The sequence below is a fragment of the Lepidochelys kempii genome, chromosome 12, assembly GCF_965140285.1.
Source record: "Lepidochelys kempii isolate rLepKem1 chromosome 12, rLepKem1.hap1, whole genome shotgun sequence".
Taxonomy (NCBI): domain Eukaryota; kingdom Metazoa; phylum Chordata; order Testudines; family Cheloniidae; genus Lepidochelys; species Lepidochelys kempii.
Window position 1 is genome coordinate 6,785,691 of NC_136391.1, and position 21,071 is coordinate 6,806,761.

The 21,071-nt window shown below is 55.3% G+C and overlaps 1 protein-coding gene across 4 annotated transcripts in view; it reads right to left on the reverse strand.

Moving 5' to 3' along the window:
- The window catches only part of NDRG4 (NDRG family member 4), a 90,868-nt gene that overhangs the window by 52,130 nt on the left and 17,667 nt on the right, over positions 1-21,071 (reverse strand). For all 4 annotated transcript variants that reach the window (XM_073307342.2, XM_073307347.2, XM_073307339.2 and 1 more), the window contains exons 2-3: positions 18,509-18,600; positions 13,034-13,078 (exon numbers count right to left, since the gene is read on the reverse strand). In XM_073307342.2, coding sequence (XP_073163443.1) covers positions 13,034-13,078; positions 18,509-18,577 — 114 coding nt within the window. In that variant the 5' untranslated portion in view covers positions 18,578-18,600. The remainder of the gene's footprint in view (positions 1-13,033; positions 13,079-18,508; positions 18,601-21,071) is intronic.

The window sequence follows — 21,071 nt, forward strand, 5'->3', positions numbered from 1 at the left end:
GGGGCTGGCCTTTAGGCAGACTAGCTGACTGAGGATATCTCAGTTTCAGGGTAACAGTACCTGTATTCCCCCTCCGTGGTCCCTTGGGGGCACCCATTTAAGGTTTCTGGCTCCCAGCCATCACCTCTCCTGGGTGGAGACCGTGGTCTCCTTCCCTCCTGACTGGGGGTTTTAAGGCTGCACAGCTCCCTGCCTTACACTGCTGATATTCCCAGACTGCCAGTCTGCCTAAAGGAGAGGCCCTGTGCTTTGCTTTTTCTCCAAGAGCTATGAACAGCATCTTGCTAGCAGTTACAACAGCAAACGTTACCGGCAATGATTTTATGTTTGCCTTTATATCACGGATCAAGATATTGAATAGCCCTGGGCAAGGAACAGAACGCTGTGGGACGCCATTAGCAATGTCCCCATCGGATGAGGATTCTCCATTTACCGTTACTCTCAGTTCTATCAGGTAGCCAGGTTTTAATCCATTTTATATGTGCTGCACTGATTTTGAATACTGCTAATTTTTTATTCAGAATGTCATGTGGTGCTAAGTCAAATGCCTTACAGAAGTCGAAGCATATTATATCACAGTTATCTGTCAATCAAACCTGTATTCTCATCAAAACATACTAACTTTGTTTGATAAGATCTATTTCCCATATGACCATGTTGACTGATATTACTTATGCTGCCATCTTTTAATTCTTTACTGATTGCACCCCATATCAGCGTTCCCATGATTTTCCTAGGGATCGAAGTCAAGCTAACCAACATATAGTTAACTAGGTTATACCAATTGCCTTTTTTATATATTGGAACAAACCTAGTTTGTTTTTTTTCAGTCCTCTGGGATATCCCCTGCACTCCAAACACTGCTAAATATCAATGTCACAGAAAGCTCCTCGGCCAAATCTTTTAAAACTCTTGGGTGCAAGTTATCCAGTCCCGCAGATGTGAAAAAGTTTAGTTTTAGCATTTGCTGTGTAATATCCTCCCCAGTTACTGCCAGAATAGAAAGTACTACAACCAGTTTCTCTGTGAGCATGCACAAGTCAAATCCCTAGAGCTTAACCTGGTGCTGAAGAGGTACTCAGACTACTATACCTTGTCACAAGAAGGTCCCTGTCTCAGGCTGCAAAAACTCTTGCTCATGAATTCTAGCTGGTCACTGCCTTTGTGCTAAGTTATGGCCAACACCTGGTCCAGCCACTTCTGGAGGGCAGGAGAATGGGCTCAGAATTGGGACTCATTTGGTCATGTCAGGCTGATTGCTGAGCATGTGCAACTCTTCCTCTTTAACCACCACCGTACACGTGAGGACAGAGGGACAGCTGCTGACGGACTGATATAGAGTCCAATATATTTAGCCAGATCACGGGACAGGAGAGTGCTAATTGCAGCAGCCGGCTGCTGCACTGCACCCAGCGATCACAGGCAGGGCAATCACTGTCAATTTCACAGCTCTCCAGAGTGACACAGCCACTCCTTCCCATTTGTGCTAATCCTCAGAGAAAGCAGAACACCCAGCTGTGTTAGCGAATAACCCTCCTGCCAGGAGCAGCAGCTCACCAGCCGAGGAACCTCACACTGGAGCACGGATTTCAGTGCAATGGCGGCTGGTGCCAGACTGACTCACCCACTCTATGGGAGGGGATACTCCCAGACGTAGGGCCATGCCGCTACTGGGGAAGAACTTGTTCCCTCCATTCCTGGGGCACAGTGAGCGGCTGTCCCTGAAAGCCTCTGAGGTCATGGCCTTGTTATTCATTCACTCTTGTGAGGATGCTGTGATGCAGCTGATTAATGCACCGTATCTCATCCCCTGCAGAGCCCGATTCCCCGGACAGCAAGGCTCGCACTCAGGGAATCTGGACTACAGCTCCCTGCTCGACGGCAAAGGGAGATGGCGGCAGATTCTCCTCTAACCCTGGTGAAACTAGTGACTTAGTAGACTTGCTCCTGATTTACACCAGCGTAAGTGAGAGGCTAATCAGGCCCAGAGAGAGCTTGCCTGCATGGAAGGGACCTTAACAATGAGCCCAGGATGGGAGGACGGCATTGCTGAGTAACGGTCTTGCTGATTACGCCTCTGAGGATGCTCATCTGGACTCAGCCCATCACCCTAGACTACTTTCCTCCGCCAGTGTCCCCACTCCATCCCACACAAGCCCCAGATCAGAGTGTCTGAGTGCCCCCTGCTGGTTACATGCCCTTAGTGATTGTTCACGGCATCCAAGACGAGGAAAGCACCGTACAGCACAAAGAGACAGACCCATTCTCTGCCTCAAGGCACTTGTGTGATGGCCACCATACCAAGGACTGAACCGGGGACTTCCAGAGCTTAAAGCATAAACTGCCACAGTGTGAACTCCAGAGCCAGCTCTCCTTAGGTGGGATGTAGCAGACTCATGCCCCCTGCAGACCAGGCGCAAAGGGGGGAACCTGACACGCACGCACCAGTGGGTTACACCTGCAGCCCGATTCTCAAGGGGTGTTACAAGCGTGGACAGCAAATGAGCACGCAGAGTAACACCGTCAACTCCTGACATCAGTCCCCCCCCGCAATGCTTCCCAGCTCACCGTTAATGGTGCAGCAGCCAGTGCCCTACTCAGAGACAGTTCAGCACCCAGCTGTGGGGTATTCTAAGCCGCAGGGTGTGCTGCCCAAGGCTATGGAGAAGGGGCGGTCATCTGAGTGCGGGGAGGGTTTGGCGCATGTGAAGAGGGTTATAAAGAGCAGGTGACGAAAACGCAAGTGCTAATTTGAGGGACAGGGATGGCGACAGGAAAAGTCACTTCTGCGGTTTTCCAGTGGGTTTCAGCTTTAGATTTGCTGCTAAAAAGAACAAACAGGGGGGGAGACTAAGCTAGCTGCTGTTGGATGCCTGCTGCACCCTGTTGCTTTATGCTGTGGGCTGGATGTGCTGGCCCGTTCTAGGTCTACGCACAAGGGTAGAAAGCTGTACAGCAACTTGGGCCAGACAAGGGGGAAAAGCAGCTTTCCAAGAGGATGCTAAATTTGGAGCTAGGCTACATTAGTCTGGAATAAGCAAGGCTCTGAACTGAAAGTGCTGTAGACATTCAGAGTCACACCACATATGGACACTTATTCCCGAAATGCGTGGGTCAGCTTAATCTACTTCCGAAGTGTTTATAAGAGTGTCTATACAGGGAGGTATTTCGGAAGAGCTATTTGGGTCAATTTCCCCATGTGGACAAACGCTTCGGGTTGGTCCAAACGGAAAGAATGGCTCACAGGGTTGAAACCAAGTTTTAACAGGGTTTAAGCCTGAAAACACTGGAGCCAGCCCGGTCTCTGTTAAAGCGAATAGAAGCTGTGTCACTGGCTTCACTGAGAGCTGGGACAACAGGCCTGATTACAGTCCTCTAAGACAGTGTTTCCTCAGCCTTCTTGATACCAGGGACTGGCTTGCTGCCTTCCTAAACTGCGTCAGATCTCAGGAACCAGCACCGGTCCACGGACAGCTCATTGAGAAGCTCTGCTCTAGGATCAGCGACTGGCATTGCTGTGATGGATTCATGGGAACTGGATTTGGAAAGACAACTCCAGCAGCTACTTTTCCTAACTGTGTGTGCGTGGGGGGGGAGGGGGGGCCCAAGAAACACCCAGTTCTCTAGGTCAGAACAGTGGCAGGGTTTTTTGCTTCTCGAGGACCAGAGGGACTTATTTTTAAACCATGCCCTGGGCTGAGTCCATACAGAGGACAGGAGCCTTTGAGGAGTAGAAACAAAGCTGGTTTAGAAATCAAGTTATAATCACATCCTGCTTAGCTAGCATCACCTAGCAAGGCCAATCCCACCCCTGCTGACTTCAGTGCAAGCAGGGTTAGGCCCCAGGAGTCAGATTCAGATCTGACAGACACAGGTGAGAGTCACCCCTGAAGTCACAATTTCACAGGTGCAAGACCCGTGAGAGCAAAATTTGGCCTTAAGTTCTAACAACATAGTGCAGTGCACAGCAGAGACCCTGTTATATGCATGCTCAATACGTATGTGTGTGTGTGTACACGTGTCACGGAGTCCCTGGGCGATGCTCTGGAACTGCTCCCCATGAAGCCAGTCAGGACTCTGGGGCAGTCGCCTTTCTGTGAGCAGCCTGTCTTCAGGACACACAGCTCACACAGCTTCCACCTTCCTGGGTCTGACCTCGGAGCATTCAGCATCCTCTGCCCCTCCGTGCGCTTCCCCCAGCCAGTCCGCTCAGGCGGGGCTCCTGAGGAAGCCAGAGGGTCCGGCACCCCAACTTCGCAGTCAGACGTGACTCTCAGCCAGCCAGTAAAACAGAAGGTTTATTAGACGACAGGAACATGGTCTAAAACAGAGCTTGCAGGTGCAGAGAACGGGACCCCTCAGCTGGGTCCATTTTGGGGCCAGTGAGCCAGACAACCACGTCTGCCCTTCACTCCATGTCCCAGCCAGCCCCAAACTGACACTCCCTCCAGCCCCTCCTCCTCTGGGCTTTGTTCCTTTCCCGGGCCAGGTGGTCACCTGATTCCTTTGTTCTCCAACCCTTCAGCTTTCACCTTGCAGGGGGGAAGGGCCCAGGCCATCAGTTGCCAGGAAACAGGGTGTTGGCCATTCTCTGTGTCCAGACCCCTGCACACACCTGCCCTCTAGGGCTCTGCAATGATCATACACCCTTACCCCACAACCTAGATACTTAAGAACTGCATAGGGGAAACTGAGGCACCCCCACAATATTTGTAGGAAACATTAAGAACAGGCCCACTTCGTCACATCTCTCCCCCCTTCGAGATCGAACTGAGCGGGGTCACTTTACCCGGTGACCTGGGGAAGTTCGAAGCCACCAATGTTCCCATGGATGCCCCAGCATCTCTCCCATTCCTTGGTAGGAGTTACACCAGGTCCTTCCAGTTTCACGCCCTCCCTTAGGTCGGGGGTGGTCGATAGCACTAGCAGGCTGCATGTGGGAAGGTTTCTGCAGCCCATGCCCTTTGGCCACCCCAAAACCCCAGGGGGTCAAACTGGGATTGGGTTTTCTCCAAGAGCTCCAGTCTGGAGGGCTGCAATTCGGGCTCTCTTGGTTAAGGGCCCCCATCTTGACCTGGGCCACATACTGTTCACTTACAGAACTAGCATGGAGACATCCCTTTCTCCACAACCTTGTCTCCCCAACAAGCTGGCCAAACACAGCCACTTGGTTATAGGACGGTATACCTTTCTTAACAGCTTTCACTCCATCTGAGACCTTCTCAAAGCTATCCACACTGGATCTTTCAACAGGAAAGTCAGTGGATCCATTCACAACAGAAAATTTCTGGCTGTTAGGAACTGAAACTTTCTTGATTAAATCATTTTCACACCCTTCAGTTGCAGTAAACTGCTTGCAAAGACTCCATGAGGATTCCTTTCCCAAGGGCTTTTCTATGCAACAATTCACCCCTCCCAGAAATTCTGCTCTTACCCTCTTTACCTAGGGCTTGCTCTAGGGGAACACTTTCCTGAGCAACAACAGACTCTTTCTGGGTCTCCCTTACATCCAGAATCACCTCTGGCCCATCAGGTGGATTCCTACACAATCCCCTTTCAGGCAAACTTACAGACTTCCTAGATAAAAGGTTAGAAGCATTCTCCTTCCCTTTGCCACACACAAGTTCAGGAATCTTTTCCTCCTTGCTACAGGTTTCCACACCCTCAGTAGGTAACACAATCACACACCTTCATGCTCTCCTTGTGCCCTGGCTAGGATCTCACCCTGATTAGACAGAGTTGCTCCACCCTTTCCAACAACACACTAGCAACAGGCAAAATACAAGCACCAGAATTGTCTGGTCTCGGGGATTTTACATAGACCCTAACTGGATGCGACCTAGTTACAGGGCCATTCTCCCGAGCAGACAGAAACTTAGGACCCTTCCCTTCCTGGGCTTTAGCTGAGTCCAGAACCAGCTCTGAGACTACTGCACGACCCTCAACCATCACAGGCTGAAAGGCCCCTTCTGTCTGCTCCACAGACCAAGAAGAGCCGGACACACTTTCTCCTTTACCAGACACACAGGTTGGGATCTCATTCCCTTTGTCCCAGCACACAAGGCTGGTCACAGACAACTGCTTGGAGACCAGGGTAGCTCCCTCCATAGGCAAGTCAATACCCCTGACAGACAGAGACCCATTTCCTTCACTGTCCCAATTCTCCACCCAGCTAACAGGTAAGGTCCAGGGACTCTCATCTTCCACTCTCCTCGCCTTCGCACCCTGCTGACTGGACACAGCCATCAGATCACAAGGCTGCCTAGGCTCATCCAAACTTTCCTTACCAAGCACCTTGCCACTCCCCACAGATCCCCTGCCCTGCCTATGTCTCCCCCCACTCAGCTGGGGTCTCAGCTCCCACTGTGCTCAGCACTGCCCTTGCTGTCCCAGTGGGGCAGGCCACTGCTTTCCTCAATGCATCAGAGCCAGCGAGAGCCCCCACTCTTGTGTGCAAGGGGGCAGGGAGCATCTCTCTGTCCCACCCAGCCCCAGGGGTCTGGTTACAGGCAGGCAGGTAGCCTGAGCCTAGCGGCTCCTCCCTGCTGCCAGCCAGGTCATCTGCATTTTCACTGACCATTCCCTCTCCGCCGATTGGTTCCCTGGATTCAAATTCAAACCCTTGGCAGTTACAGGAACAGGGCCTGGATCCTGTCCCAAAGAGACACAGTCACCCCACAACAGGGTCTCGCAGCTGGTGTCCTGGGGCACCCCAACGACCAGCCAGCCCCACCCCTCCTTGGTCTGCACAGGGATCTGGGCCATAGGCAGGGCGAGGGGCTTCGTCCCTGGGACCCTCACCCAGCTCACACAGACCCTCAGCATCTGAGGCTGCACCACCCAGGGTCTGACACCAGTTCTCTCTGTCCCAGGATCTCGCCACCCCAGGAATGTCTCCCCATTGACCATCACCTTCCGCTCCCACTGGGGGTCCGAGGGGCCTGGCCCCAGGAAACTCCACACAGACATATAGGTTGGGGTCAGGAGTGGGAGCCTGTCCACCTCCCCACCCATCTGGCTGATGGAGTCTGTGGCCTTGGGACCCAGCAAGGGAGCTAGACACCGGGGCTTTTCCGCAGGGTCCCCTTGGTTCAAATTGCCAGCCTGCTCAAAGGCAGTGAGGTGGGCATCCACCCCCCCCTCCTTAACTAGGGGCAGCAATTTAGTCTCGAGGTTCCCTGCGGAACTGGCCCCCCGGGATCTATCCCCACTCACCCCGGGGAGGTCCCCTAGGCCTCTCCGCTCCCCCACCGCCAGTTCATGCTGCTGCTGCTTCTGCAGCTCTTTCTCGGGCTCTCGCTGTCTCCCACGGTCCTCTTGCTCTCTCGGACTCAGCTCCAATCCCATCCGTCTCGATCCCCCGATGGGGAACCCGATCGTGAAGACCCCCGTCTGGTCGGGGACAGGAGTCTTGGCGATGCCTGGCTCCCACTCCAGCTGCTCCCAGATCCTGCGATAGCCCCAGTTGGGGTCAGGAATCTGTTCCTTAGAGCGATCATCCTCCTCCAGCTGCACGATTAACTGTGCTTTGGTGAACTTTCCAACGCTCAACCCTCTCTTTTTGCACAGGGTTACAATGTCCTTCTTAAGGAGACGGGGACAGGCCATCACTCCGCTCTTCCCAAGTTGTTGTGGACTCACAGGCCCATGTGTTCTCAGCTCCCCACGGTTTCCAGGGAGAACCCCTAGTGTGCCAGCCCTTCTCGAGGTCACCACCTCTTTGCCAGGGTCGAGCTGCAGACTCCTCCGCCCCTTGGACTGGTAGCTGCAATCCCCAGGGGAACCCTGTTACTGCAAAAGTCCTTCTCTCTCCCCGCGCCAAGCTGCAGGCTCCTCCGCCCCTGACACTGCTCACTGCAGTCCCCAGGGGGACCCAATTACTGCACAGTCCTTCTCGCTGGTCACACACTCCCAGGGGTTAACCGCCCCCCGAAACCGCTCCTCTCTGAGCCTTCAGCAGGCCTGGTCCTCGGCGATCCCCCTTCGTGTTACTGCTCCCCAGTCACTTACTGCAGGAAGCGCCATCCACGGGGTGCAGTACATCCCACCGCTGCCACCAGTTGTCACGGAGTCCCTGGGCGATGCTCTGGAACTGCTCCCCATGAAGCCAGTCAGGACTCTGGGGCAGTTGCCTTTCTGTGAGCAGCCTGTCTTCAGGACACACAGCTCACACAGCTTCCACCTTCCTGGGTCTGACCTCGGAGCATTCAGCATCCTCTGCCCCTCCGTGCGCTTCCCCCAGCCAGTCCGCTCAGGCGGGGCTCCTGAGGAAGCCAGAGGGTCCGGCACCCCAACTTCGCAGTCAGACGTGACTCTCAGCCAGCCAGTAAAACAGAAGGTTTATTAGACGACAGGAACATGGTCTAAAACAGAGCTTGCAGGTGCAGAGAACGGGACCCCTCAGCTGGGTCCATTTTGGGGCCAGTGAGCCAGACAACCACGTCTGCCCTTCACTCCATGTCCCAGCCAGCCCCAAACTGACACTCCCTCCAGCCCCTCCTCCTCTGGGCTTTGTTCCTTTCCCGGGCCAGGTGGTCACCTGATTCCTTTGTTCTCCAACCCTTCAGCTTTCACCTTGCAGGGGGGAAGGGCCCAGGCCATCAGTTGCCAGGAAACAGGGTGTTGGCCATTCTCTGTGTCCAGACCCCTGCACACACCTGCCCTCTAGGGCTCTGCAATGATCATACACCCTTACCCCACAACCTAGATACTTAAGAACTGCATAGGGGAAACTGAGGCACCCCCACAATATTTGTAGGAAACATTAAGAACAGGCCCACTTCGTCACAACACGCATGCCTACAGGCTACATTCACATTTAGCCTTTGTGGAATGCCAAAAACGTGACGTCTCAGGCCTTTAAACTCTGCAGCATCAAATAACCCCGTTAGCCCCTTGCCCTTGTATTGAGAAGCTCCGATCTCTTTACCAGCCTCAGAACATCCCTGTGGGGTAGGCAAGAATCATTCCCATCTTACAAGTGGGGAAACCGAGGCGAGTTGGCCAAGGTCACCCAGTGAGGCAGTGACAGAGCTGGGAATGGATGCACAGAATTCTGTGCATCAACCACAGGCCTGTTCTTCCCCTTTATATAGTAAAACACATTTTAAAATGGTTGCCCCCTGCAGCAGGGTTTGAACCCAGGACCCACAGCCCATCAGCACCAAATGCTTCCCCAAGCCCACTCTATGCCTGTTAACTTGGTTCCACTGCACACTGCAATCATCATGGTATTGCTCTTCAGTGTCTTGCTGGGAGGGTGGAAATTGACAGTCACAATCCATGGGCCTGGACCCCGCTATAAACAAACATGGTTTAGAGTGGGGATCAGCAGTCCTGGCTTCTATCACTAGCTCCAGCACCCATGTGCTGTGTGACCTTGGGCTAATCAAGCAGCACGGGGCGGGGCGGGGGAATGTGAGAAGTAATTCATTACTACATTTGCACCATGCTTTGGCATTGTCCGGTGACAGAGGTAGAAAGTATTGTAATGAACTGGGATTGGGACAGGAGGAGGAGCGAGACACACTGCTGCCAGAATCCGATGTGCGTGTCATAGCCCTGATACTGTCTCTTTCTCCTTCCAAAAGATCCGAGTTCCCTGAGCACCGTCAGCGTGTAGTTCCAAGGAATTCTATTGATAATATATTGCTCTTCTACACAGTCAGTCTAATCGGCAGATCTCAAAGTACTTTTAGAAAGAGGTCAATAGCATTCTCCCCATTTTACATATGGGGAAACCGAGGCACAGCAGAGCACAGAAGCGACTTGGGCAACAGAGTGACAAGTCCTACAGAGGCCACAGAGTTGTTAGCGTAGGTATTACAATGAGATTCACACATACGCCACTCTCCAGTCATTCCTTCGCATGCTCCAGTTCTGTTCAGCTGCGTGGATGTTGTTAGCTGGGAGAGCTGCTCTTCAGAAAGCCAGACTCAGCAGGACCCAGACAGCCTAACACAATTGGATAACAGCTCTCCACGCAGCACCCTGCTGAGACAGGGCTGGAGGAAATGGGCTTGTTCCTCGTGGTCTCGGTAAGAGATGCGCTGAAATCTCTCTGCCGCACAAGCAGGGGGTACCTGGATCTCTGAGCGCAAGCAAAGCCGCAGCTTTCTAGGGCCGAAAGCCCTCAGAGGAAGAGGGAGATTTGCAGGCTTGGCACAAAACCCAGGGTGGAGTTGCCCAGGCAACTGTCACCGTGGAAACGGCAGCTATTTCTGAAAGTCAGCTTGGTTTTTATTGGAGGAAGCTGCTAGTTTTGACAGCCTCCCCCCACTCCTGTTTAGCCGATCAACACCTGCCCCACAGCAACTCCTGGTGAGAGTCCCTAGGAGCGCCCCACAGCAAGTCCTGAGAGATGGGGGGGCTGTGTGTGCGTGAAGCAAACAGCAAACCCCCCCCCCACAGTCAGGGCTGCTACTCCATCCCCTGCAGCGCCTCCTGCTGGAACACGCTGGGAGCTCCCCTCAGGGCTCCCAGCTCGTAGGGCCCCTCTCGGCTCTACTGAGGAAGGGAGACTGGGCCAGCCTGTGAGCTGTTGAGACTCTGTGGCCTCCGAAAGGCAGAGACCCCCAAGCGTTTGCGTGTGTGGCTCACGCTTCAGGCCAAGGCTGGCACCGCACCAGCCAGTGCTCCAGAGACTAGGAAAAGGGAGCTTACTAGGGTGACCAGGAACACCCGGGGGCTCTGGTCAGCACAGTGGACTGGGCTGTTAGAAGTCCGGTTGGCGGTGCTGCAGAGCTAAGGCAGGCTAGTCCCAAACTGTCCTTGGGCCCTGCCCTTCCTGTGCCCAGGAAGCAGCCAGCAGATCCAGCTCCTAGGCAGTGGGGAAGCCAGGAGCCTCCGTGCCGTGCCCTGCCCTCGCCCTGAGCACTGGCTCCGCACTCCCATTGGACAGTTCCTGGCCAATGGGAGCTGGGAGGGGGCGGTGCCTATGGGTGAGAGCAGTGCATGCCATGGAGCCTCCTGCCTCCCCCACACCTAGGAGCCAGACCTGCTGGCCGCTTCCGGGGTGCAGTGCGGTGCCCCAGGACAGGCAGGTAGCCTGCCTTAGCTCCCCTGCTGTGCCACTGACTGGGAGACACCTGAGGTAGGCCTGCACCCCAACCCCAAGCCCCAACCTCCTCCCCCAGCCCTGATCCCCCCAAACCCAGAGCCCCCTCCTGCACCCCAGAGCCCACTCCCCCAGCACCTCAATCCCCAGCCCTGAGCCCCACCCAAACCCGGAGCCCTCTCCTGCATCTCAGAGCCTGCACCCCCAGCCCAGAGCCTGTACCCCCTCCTGCACCCCAACCCCCAGCCCTGAGTCCCCCAAATCCAGAGCCCTCACCCCCCCTGCACCTCAACCCCCTGCCCCAGCCCAGAGCCCCCTCTCTCACTCTGAACCCCTCATTTCTGGCCCCACCCCGGAGCCCACACCGTCATTTAGAGCCCTCACCCTCTCCCGCACCCCAACCCCCTGCCCCAGCCCAGTGACAGTGAGTGGGGGGGGGGGGACAGTGAGCCACCGAGGAAGGGGGAATGAAGTGAGCTGGGGGCGGGGGGAGTGGGGGGCTTCGTGGAAGAGGCGGGGCTAGGGTGTTCGGTTTTGTGCCAACAGAAAGTTGGCAACCCTAGAGCTTGCAGCTATGCCATTCCCCATATCGCCCCCTTCTGGTAGAAGCGAGGGACTGCAGTAATGACCCCCCACCAGACCCAGCGTTGCTGTGTAATTCCCCACAGCGCCTCCTGCTGGAGGAGGCAGAGACTGGAGTAGCTGTGAGCGCCGCAGCCTGCGCTCCTATTCCATCCCTACTCCTGGGAGGAGTCGGTTTTCCTGAAGGCCAGCCCGCTGATTCCACCTCTCCAGGCAGCACAGCCACCCCGAGGAGCATAAGTGCCAGGGGAAGCCAGGGCACTGGGCAGGCGTAGGCATGAGGAGAGATTTCCTTGATTTGTTTTGGTATAAATGGAAAATGATATTTAATAAGATCCAGCCTCCCATGCTGCCTCATGAAAGAGAACAGGAGACAGGGGAGAGCTGCCAACGTGTCCCCTACAGGGCCCATAAACCCCACAGATGTCACTCTCCACAGCAGTGTGACCATCAGGGGCAACGCTGACAGCAGCAGTTATCCTCTTACACCTCAGCTGAATTTGGCCCCATGCACTTAATTGCATTGGGGCGGGGGATTTTATTGCAGGTCTGGATATTCTGTTCTCCTATAGTGTATTCTCTTTACACTTCCAGCCCCCAGCTGTAGTGGTGCCATTAACCAGCTGCCAGGATACACCACAGAGGTGGCTGCACTTCCATGGTGGGTGTCGTGACTAGAATAGATCGAGATGGGTGATTTCAAAGCTGAACTATTTTAACAAATCCAAAGCCAGTCACAACGTTATGGCTGTCACTATACCACATGCCACCGCCACTTGCAATGTCACTGTGACAGTGCGGTTAAACCTGCTCAGTCTCCACCACTTGAGCTAATGGAGGATCTCCATTAAAGGTTAGCAATATAGGGCCAATGTCACACAGTGTAGCAGGTCCAATTCCCTCCATCAGAAGACAGCGATGCGAACACACACTTGCGGCGGAATACTGTAATGTGCTAACTATCTGCCACTCTGAAGATCATGGCTTCGGTCCCGTTGATTTTAGGTGCACAGAGACCCGTTAGCATTGAGAGTATTCGTATTAGTGTATGAGAGACACAGAGCCTCAGGCTGGGAACCAGGCCGAATCCCCCACAACAGCCATCCACACTCAGGGATGTGCCCACAAGCCATTTTGTCCCCCTCGCTCCTGAAGTTCAGGCATGTGGAGTGGGTGACTAGCCACAGAACCCAAGCGCACCAGGAAAGGAGGGCCGAACGGCAGCTGTTCTGCAGCATTCCCAGCTGAGCAGAGCCCGGTAGCACTGGTCAGGGAGCAGGGGAGCCCGTTGCTGGACAGCGCTGGAACAGCGGGGCCAATCGGGAGAACACGACCATCCCACCCAGGTCCCAGAGAATAGGCAGAGGGGATGGACAGTCAGAGGAGGGGCCTTACCTTCCAGTCCGTGTCCACCGCGGAAAGGAACGTATCCGAATGCTCCTGGAGGGGAAACAGACCAGAAAGAACCATCAGAGCTCATATAGGCCCGACCACGGAGCAGTAACACAGACATCTGGCTATCGCCTCATCCCTATGCCCTCGCTGCCACCACCTGCCCTCCGGTCACCCGCTGAGAGCTCTGATGCGCCTCCGCACAGCCTCCTCCTCTGGACCCCGGAGAAGGCTACAGCCGGCGATCACGAATACCCCAGGGAGGAATTCACGCCACTCAGAGCTGGGAAGGATCTCGGGGACCGCAGCAAAGCGGCCAGTTGAGACTGCCGGCCCAAAGGCCGTCGAGATCAGGGAGGCAGGGAGCTGCCAGTCCCAGTGGACAACTGACCCGAGAAGCGTTGAGACGGCAAAGCCCTGTGCTGTGCGGCTCATCCCCTGCCGCTGACGCAGGCCTCTCTGCCAATCTCTGCCACAACCAGCTCTAGGAATGCTGTCAGAGGGGGATTACGGAATTGAAGCCCTGGCAGCTGTGCCCACCAGGGTTTGAGAGCCCCCCTCCTCAGTACGTGTCCAGCTGCCACCAGCTTGGCCAACACACTGGGGACTGAACTGGGGACCTTCAGAGCTAAAAGCGTAATCTGCGCTAGCCTGAGCTAAAGAGCTGGGGTTGTAACACTCCTATTGCCGGTGGATCAGGCCCAGAGGGGGACGTGCCGAGGTTACACCAGCATCCCACATCAGCGCCTGGGCGAGCCCTTGTCTGGGTGCAGGCATGTGCCCTGGATCAGCATCCGCACATGGGCATTAGAGACGCCACCTGGGCTGTGTCTCGGGCATAGGACTGCGTGTCCTCATAACGCGATGGCATTCGGTACTGACGCACGGATCAGAGGGCTCAGGCAGGGAACACTCAGGAGCACAAGGAGGAGGACAGGCCGGAGCAAGATTCCTCCCGCTGGCGTCTCAGGTGGTTCCCGGCTTTTTGAGTTGCTGGGGAAGCTTCCTGTTGCACGCTTGGTTAGGTGAAGGGAGAGTCTCCCCACGGAAAACGAAGCAGAGCTCTGCCTGGTGTCAGCAGTTGACTCCAATCCCTCAGTACCTCCAGCAGCTGGGAGGCGGGTCACAGCGTTGTCCATCAGCTGGTGGCACCAACTTGGGAGGAGGCATGATGAGATGGGAGGCAGCAGCCTCTAGAGGCTTGAGCCTGGCAGAAGTCACTAGGCCTCAGAGTATCTGCCCCTGGACATGGCACGAGTCCCCCACACCCACGCAAGTGCTTGTAGCTCCCGTCCATCCCGTCCCCAGCACCACAGCCAGGGATCGGGGGGGGGAGGAGGCAATATTTGGACTCCTGGAGCCTTGAAATCTCAGTATTAGGGAGCCCAGGATGGAACAACTCAGCATGAATGTGCAGCTCCCCCGCATCCAGACTTCAGGCTGCATTTGCAGAGACCCAAAGGCTGGAGTGACCTGAGACCCAGACATACCAGATAGCTGGGCACAGGCTTCCTGCTCTGATCTCTGCAGAGATTATCTTCCCGGCACAGTTCCAGGGCTCCAGCCTGCAATTGCTGACCACTGCGCCCTCCCCTATCACCACCAAGGAGTGTGTGTTCTTCCCCTCCCCTCCGTGCCAGGATGAAGTGATGGAGCCACCCCTGGCTGGGTTGGAAGAGTGCCTCTGTCTTCACTGGCCACCTGCCCAGCTCCAGCAACCTGGCATCTGCAGCTGACTGAGCCAGGCCTCACCTTCCCCCAACCCCTTGCTGCCTCCCTCGGCCCCCAGCCAGTCATTCAAGTGGATCAATAAAGCTCTTAACGTGCTCAGTCTCCCAGCAGTTTCGGCCTCTTGGCATCAGTGACATAGTCCGAGCTTTACCGCTCCTCCGAGTGATCAGGCAGAGACAGGATCCGGGGGGCGGGGGGCAGAGAGAGCACTGGTGGGGGTGGAAGACAAGGAAGAGTCACATTTTTGGTAGAGGAACGCTACCATCCCCAGCACCCAACCCTTGGCTCTACAGAAGCGGACACCCAGACGCCAAGGTTAGAACGTATTGGCCTAAAGTTAGGTGCCCAGTTCTCAGAAGTGCTGAGCACACAACTCCTGTTAGCTTAGAAATCCGGGGAAAGGGGCCCTCACCGGATAATTATTTGGGGGTTTAATACAGCAGGGTGAAAAGCACACGAGGCAACAGTCTAGCAGAAAAATGCTATTTTGCTGAAATTGAAACGACGCGTTTGCAAGAACGCGTCGATTTCAACAGAAATGGTTCCAGGTAACTTGTTTGGACTTTCTGGCTTTGTTCCCTTGAGACTTTTACTGTAATTTTACTTCATTTTATAGAAGAATGTTTTGACATTATCAAAATTAAACGTTTTGACAAGGTCGGTTCAGTGTTTCTGAATTTAAATATTTTGGAATTTCTGTTCCGAGAACATTTCAACTCTGTCCCGATTCGAAATGCAACAAACTTTCAGGATGTCGGAATTTCCTGCAGGACAGAAATCCCATTCTCCAAGCAACTCTAGTGCCTGACTATAGGCACCCACACTGGAAAATGTAGTGGGATGCATCTCTGCTGTAGCACCATCCAGCTGGAGATGGATCTGCTGTTCTGAGCCTGGTCTAACTCCCGCAACCCCTGGCGGGAGTTCTGACTTGTGTCAGATCTGACTTGTGTCACTCAGGCCTGTCTGTAACAGGCTGGACCAGAACACTGCCTTCCCCCTTGTGCAACTGGTTTTTACCAGTGCAATTGGCACATCTCAGAATGGCAGCAGCCGAGCCCCGCGTTGCACAGGTGTAAACAATTCCATAAGGGGAAAGGCAGAGGAGAATCCGGCTCAAATGTCCAGACTTCGCAGGAGTTTGGGATCAGATCAGATTCCAGATCCAAACCTCAGGCTGAAAGGATGGTCCTGAGTTGCAAAGGGTCCCAGAGCACTTTACAAGCCAAACACTGAGGCCCTGAAATGCAGCCAGCTCTGGGGTGGGGGGCAGCCACCACCACAACAGCACTAGGAGTGGAAGATTTTGACCATGGACACGTGGGAAAACCCCTTCACTTATGAGATTTCCAATGCCCACCCGCAGGAAGCAGGATGTGACCTCGTCTGCAGCATCCCCACCAAGCAAATATCCACCTCCGAAAGGTGGAAGGGGCCAAGTCAAACCTCTTCAGATTCTAGAGTCCTGGCATCAGACCAGATTCTGGGACACTAAGACAGTCCCCAAAGGAACAATGCTGGAGGACACAGCTTCACGGGCACGTCCAGAGATGCAGTCTCTGGTTCAAAGCCACGTCTGCTTCGCTAGGAGCCCTTTGTTATCCCTGACCCGGCCACACGCCATGCCTGGGCACCACTGCAGAGCCCAGAGGAATGTCCCAGTGCAGCTCCAGAGCGAATGAATGTTTGCAGGTTCTGAGGACGGGCGGCCCTGCCCACCACACACCCAGTCCTCTGGCTCCCGCTCTCGGATTGATGAGGCCAGCGAGAGGAGCACAGACAGACGGGTGGTGACACACCCAGCTTAGCAGGTCCATGCTCACACGCTGGCTTGGCAAAACAGCCTTTCAACTCCTGAGATCAGGTAGGATGCTGGAGACTGGCTCAGCGAGAGGGGGCCAACCCCCTCACTGCTGGGGATCGCCTTTCGACCTGAGAGAGCCAACCCACCGTTCAGCAGGCTGGACAGCATCTGATATGCCTGCAGTAGCAGGGAGTGCCACAGGCCAGGCTGGAGGTGCATGGACATAGCTGGGGCAGCAAGGTAGGATGGTGCAACGATGGATGCACCATCTCAGTGTAAGCTGCAGCCTGCTGGCTCCTTGCAGCTGCCTCCTGCCCAGTTCTTTCCCCTCCCATCACTACTCCCCTCCTCCCTGTGAAACTCAGAACGCAGATTTCTTGGCTGGGCCTGGCAAGCTGCCTGCTCCTTGAACTCACCCAGGTTACCAGCCAGCCCTCCCCACCTCCCGGCATCCAGATAGCACGGTCCTCCAGGAGCGTGGCTTGGGGGAACCCAGGAAAGCGGCAGACCAAGCTGGGCCCTTCAAGGTCAGCATTACGACAGGGAGGAGGGCGTGCTGGAGCTCTCATCCTCATAGGGGATTAGGGAAGGGACATTAGAAGGCCACAGGAGATAGCGGGATGGGGAGGAACAAGCCCACCCACACCCAGCTAGTGAGAGTCGTTTCAACCCCTTCCTCCCCCTATCAACTCAGCTCCACCAGACCTGTCTCTTGCACCCCACCCACCCAACAGGCCTCAGGAAGATGACCGTGCATTCTCCCCTTCCTCCAGGCCTCAGAGATTGTGCTGGGGGCGTGCTCTTTGGGCTGGCTGGGTCTCCCACACTTTCTAGCCTGTAGGAAGAAGTCAGCTTGTTGACGTTCACCAACTCCTTCCCACTTGTTTTCCAGACAGCACCTCCCTCCCACTCTGAGACAAATACCTACTAAGGTCTGATCGCGGGGTGGGGGGAGTCCCTGTGAGTCGTCCCTTACTCCCAGGCCTGGCAGGGGCAGGTGGGTGATCTTGCATCATTCGGTCAGAGAACCCCCTGCAGCTGAGCTAGGAGCAAGACTCCAGATGGAACACAGGCTGCCATGAAAGGAGCCTCTGAGGAACAGGAAGTGGTGGGGGAAGCCAGATCACCCTCATCTCCTGCCTTTGCATTGTTCACCCTCCCATCTGCTTCAGAACCTACTGCCCAGCTGGGCGCTGCCCGTCACTGCAGCCAGCCTGTACTCCAGGCTGTGCCGAGGGGAGCAGTGGAGACACTAGGAACAGACAAGCACTTGATTCTTGGCCACCTTCTCCACAGGGGCCCAGCGGCTACCAGACGCTCAGAACCTTGCAGAGTGCAAGCTGCCGTTCTTCACTTGGGCCACATGATGTCACCCTCGCGGCTCACAAAGCCAGCTACGCCCTCAGCTCAAATCCCGTTGAACTAGTCCAGCCTATAATGGCTTCCCTTCAGCGTGGGCAAACACTGCAACTAGTTTCAGGTCAGCTAGTCCTCCTAGCTGCATCTCTATGTGGAAGTTATCCAAAAGCCCATGCTCCGAGAAACGGATCTTTGGGACAGATGCATATCCCAGAATGCACTGGTAAATTTATGGTTATAGGACAAGCTGTGTGAGGAGGAGAACAATCACACACACACACACAGAGCCAGGGCTAGATCCCTTGCATTTGAGCTAAAGGAGAGCTCCCCTAGCTGGTGGCTGTAGTAGATCCCTTATCCACCTTGTCCGCTGAGCCACTAGGGGGCAACATCACCCACACACAAAGCCAGTACGTTACAGATACCCCATGCTGTTGGGTGAACAGATCAAACCAAGGCTAGAGCAAAGCAAGGCAGGAAGCCTTTCCATACAATCAACACCTCCTCGCTCGGCACAGGCACCTCCGTGTTGGGAATGAAGGAGGCTGACAGGCGGGACGGGGTGGGGCAGGAAGGCAACTCACGAGCTCGGTATCCTGGCCTCGCAGCAGTGGCTTCTCCTCGGTGAATCGCAGCTCATGCAGCCCTGCCATGGTCACTTCCTGCAGCAGCAGCCCTGCAGGGGGAAAAAAACCCAGCACACAGGTCAGCTGCCTGGCAGCCAGCCTCCTAGCACTGCCCACAGACCTTCAGCCTGAGCTCTGGGCTGGAGCTGGCGAGGGCCAGCTGCAGAGGAGAGCAGCCAGATCTCTGCTGTGCGCGCCCCAAGGATCAGCTCTCCCATAAGGTCCATCTGGGGTGGCATCAGGATGGGGCTGATGTGCCCAGCACATGGTGGCTCTCTCAGCAGGCAGTAGCTGGTCCCCCGCATGGACAGCCATAGCAAAGGGGCCAGGGATTGACTGGGCCGTGGAGTCTGACCCTAGTCGTGCCTAGAGGGGGGCGCATTGGTGGGGTGGGTACAGCTTGCACTACTGCTGCCCACGCTATACAGGTTCGGGCAGCGGGAGGGGAACTTCCCCACCAAGGTGAGAGGGAGGGTCTGACAGGCTTAGTGCCGCTTGATGCCCCCTCACCTTCAGGGGGGCAGGCACGTGTGCATGATGCCTTCACCCAACTGCTCTGCCAGGAGAGGGCACCCTGGGGTGCAGCCTGTGAAACCCTCCCACGTGGGGAGGGAGGCTCCTGCGTGTCGCTGGGTGACAGACTCTCCAGAGGAATCGCACCCCAGCTCCTTGCTTCAGCCACGAGCCCGTTACCCGAAAGAGGGGCATGTCCCTCACCGCTCCAGGGGCCCTGGGGTTTAACCTCAGTGCCCTCATCCTAGCGCACCCCGCTGAGCTGGCTGGCCCAGGGGGACCCTTTGGGCTGAAGCCCACAAGCACTGACAAATTTGTGGGCAGCGTCTGGCTGGATCCTCCAAGTGGTCATCGAGGGCAGGGAGCACTCTGGGACTTGGGAGAGCTGGGTTCAAATCTGTGCTCTGCCACTGACGTCCTGGGTGACCTTGGCTGAGTCACTTAGGCCCTGATTTTTAAAAGTATTTAGGCAGTGCACCACTCAGGCTCCTACGTCACTTCAGCATTGTAAAGCTAAATCTCACTGAAAGGGGCCCAGGATCCTCTGTCACTCAGGCCAAGCTCTGCAAAGGTATTTAGGTTCCTATTTCCATTGAAGTTAGGAGCCTAATGACCTTTGTGGAGCTGGGTCTTAGGCCTTGCAACACTGAGCAGAACGGCGCCTAAAGGCATTTTCGGCCTCGGTCTCTCTGTGCCTCCGCTCCTGCTTTGCGTCACGAGGATAACAGGTCTGCCCTGCCCACCAGGGGTGCTGTGGGGAGAAATGCCTTAACACTTGTGAGGGGTGCGCAGGGGTCAGGTGAGTACCCCGGACAGCTTGATCTAGAATCAGGGCCATCAGTTCTGCAGGCTTTGGAGCTGTCGCCCCCTAATAGCCAAGAGTTTGAGATGTCCAAGCCCCTGGAATAAATCGAGATTACCTATGGAATTGCAGGGTGGACTGTTACAGCTGCATAACCCTCAGGCATATCAGACTGGGCTGTCACAAAAATCCTTCCTTCTGCTCTGTGTCCACATGCAAAGCTGCACCAGTTTCAACGAAAGGTGCAACTGAAAGTGAAGTCAGTTGAACTGATGCAAAAAGCGGTGCGGACACGCTTAAATCCACAGAAACCTGGCTGATTCGGTTTAAACTCCTGCTGATTAGGAATAAAGCTAAACTAAACTGAAAGCAGCTGCTCTTAACCAAGCGTCCATGCCGGAGTTTGCACCAGATTAACCCATCAGTGCACCCAAGTGCATGTACAAAGCCCCAGCTTGTTTGAGGTTCAGAGGCGAGGGAAAAGCTCAGCTGGAACGGCCCAGGTTTGCAATCTGAGCTATGGGGAACTGTTGACTCTTAACAGCTACATATGGAACCCACGCAAGTCAGCGCTGAGCTGGCTCGAACCGTTTGGGACCTTGGGAAACTGGGCCCAAGCTCCTGCTTGGCAACAAGACAAGAGCTTCACTTTCTGTGCGCAGGTCTGTGCTTAACTCCATCCTGTGAGCAGAAAGCTGGTGCCAAGCAGCGGTTACCTTCAGACCCGTTGCCGAGTAATCTGCAAGAGCATGATGGTTAGGGCCCTGCCAAATTCACCATCCATTCTGGTCAATTTCACGGGCATGGGATTTTAAAAATCGTAAAGGTCACGATTTCAGCTATTTAAATCTGAAATTTCACAGTGTTGTAATTGTAGAGGTCCCAACCCAAAAAGGCGTTTGGGGGGGGGGTCCCCTTACTTCTGCGCAGCTGCTGGCGGCAGCGTTGCTGTCAGGGCTGGGCAGCTGGAGAGCGGTGGCTGCTGGCCGGGAGCCCAGCTCTGAAGGCAGAGCCCACGGTCAGCAGCAGTGCAGAAGGAAGGATGGCTTGGTCTTTACTTCTGCGCTGGTGACTGCAAAGCTGGGCCCTCAGTCAGCAGCCGCCGCTCTCTGGCCGCCCAGCTTTGAAGGCAGCACAGAAGTAAGGGTGGCAATACTGCGACCCCCCTAAAATAACCTTGTGACCCCCCTGCTAATCCCTTTTGGG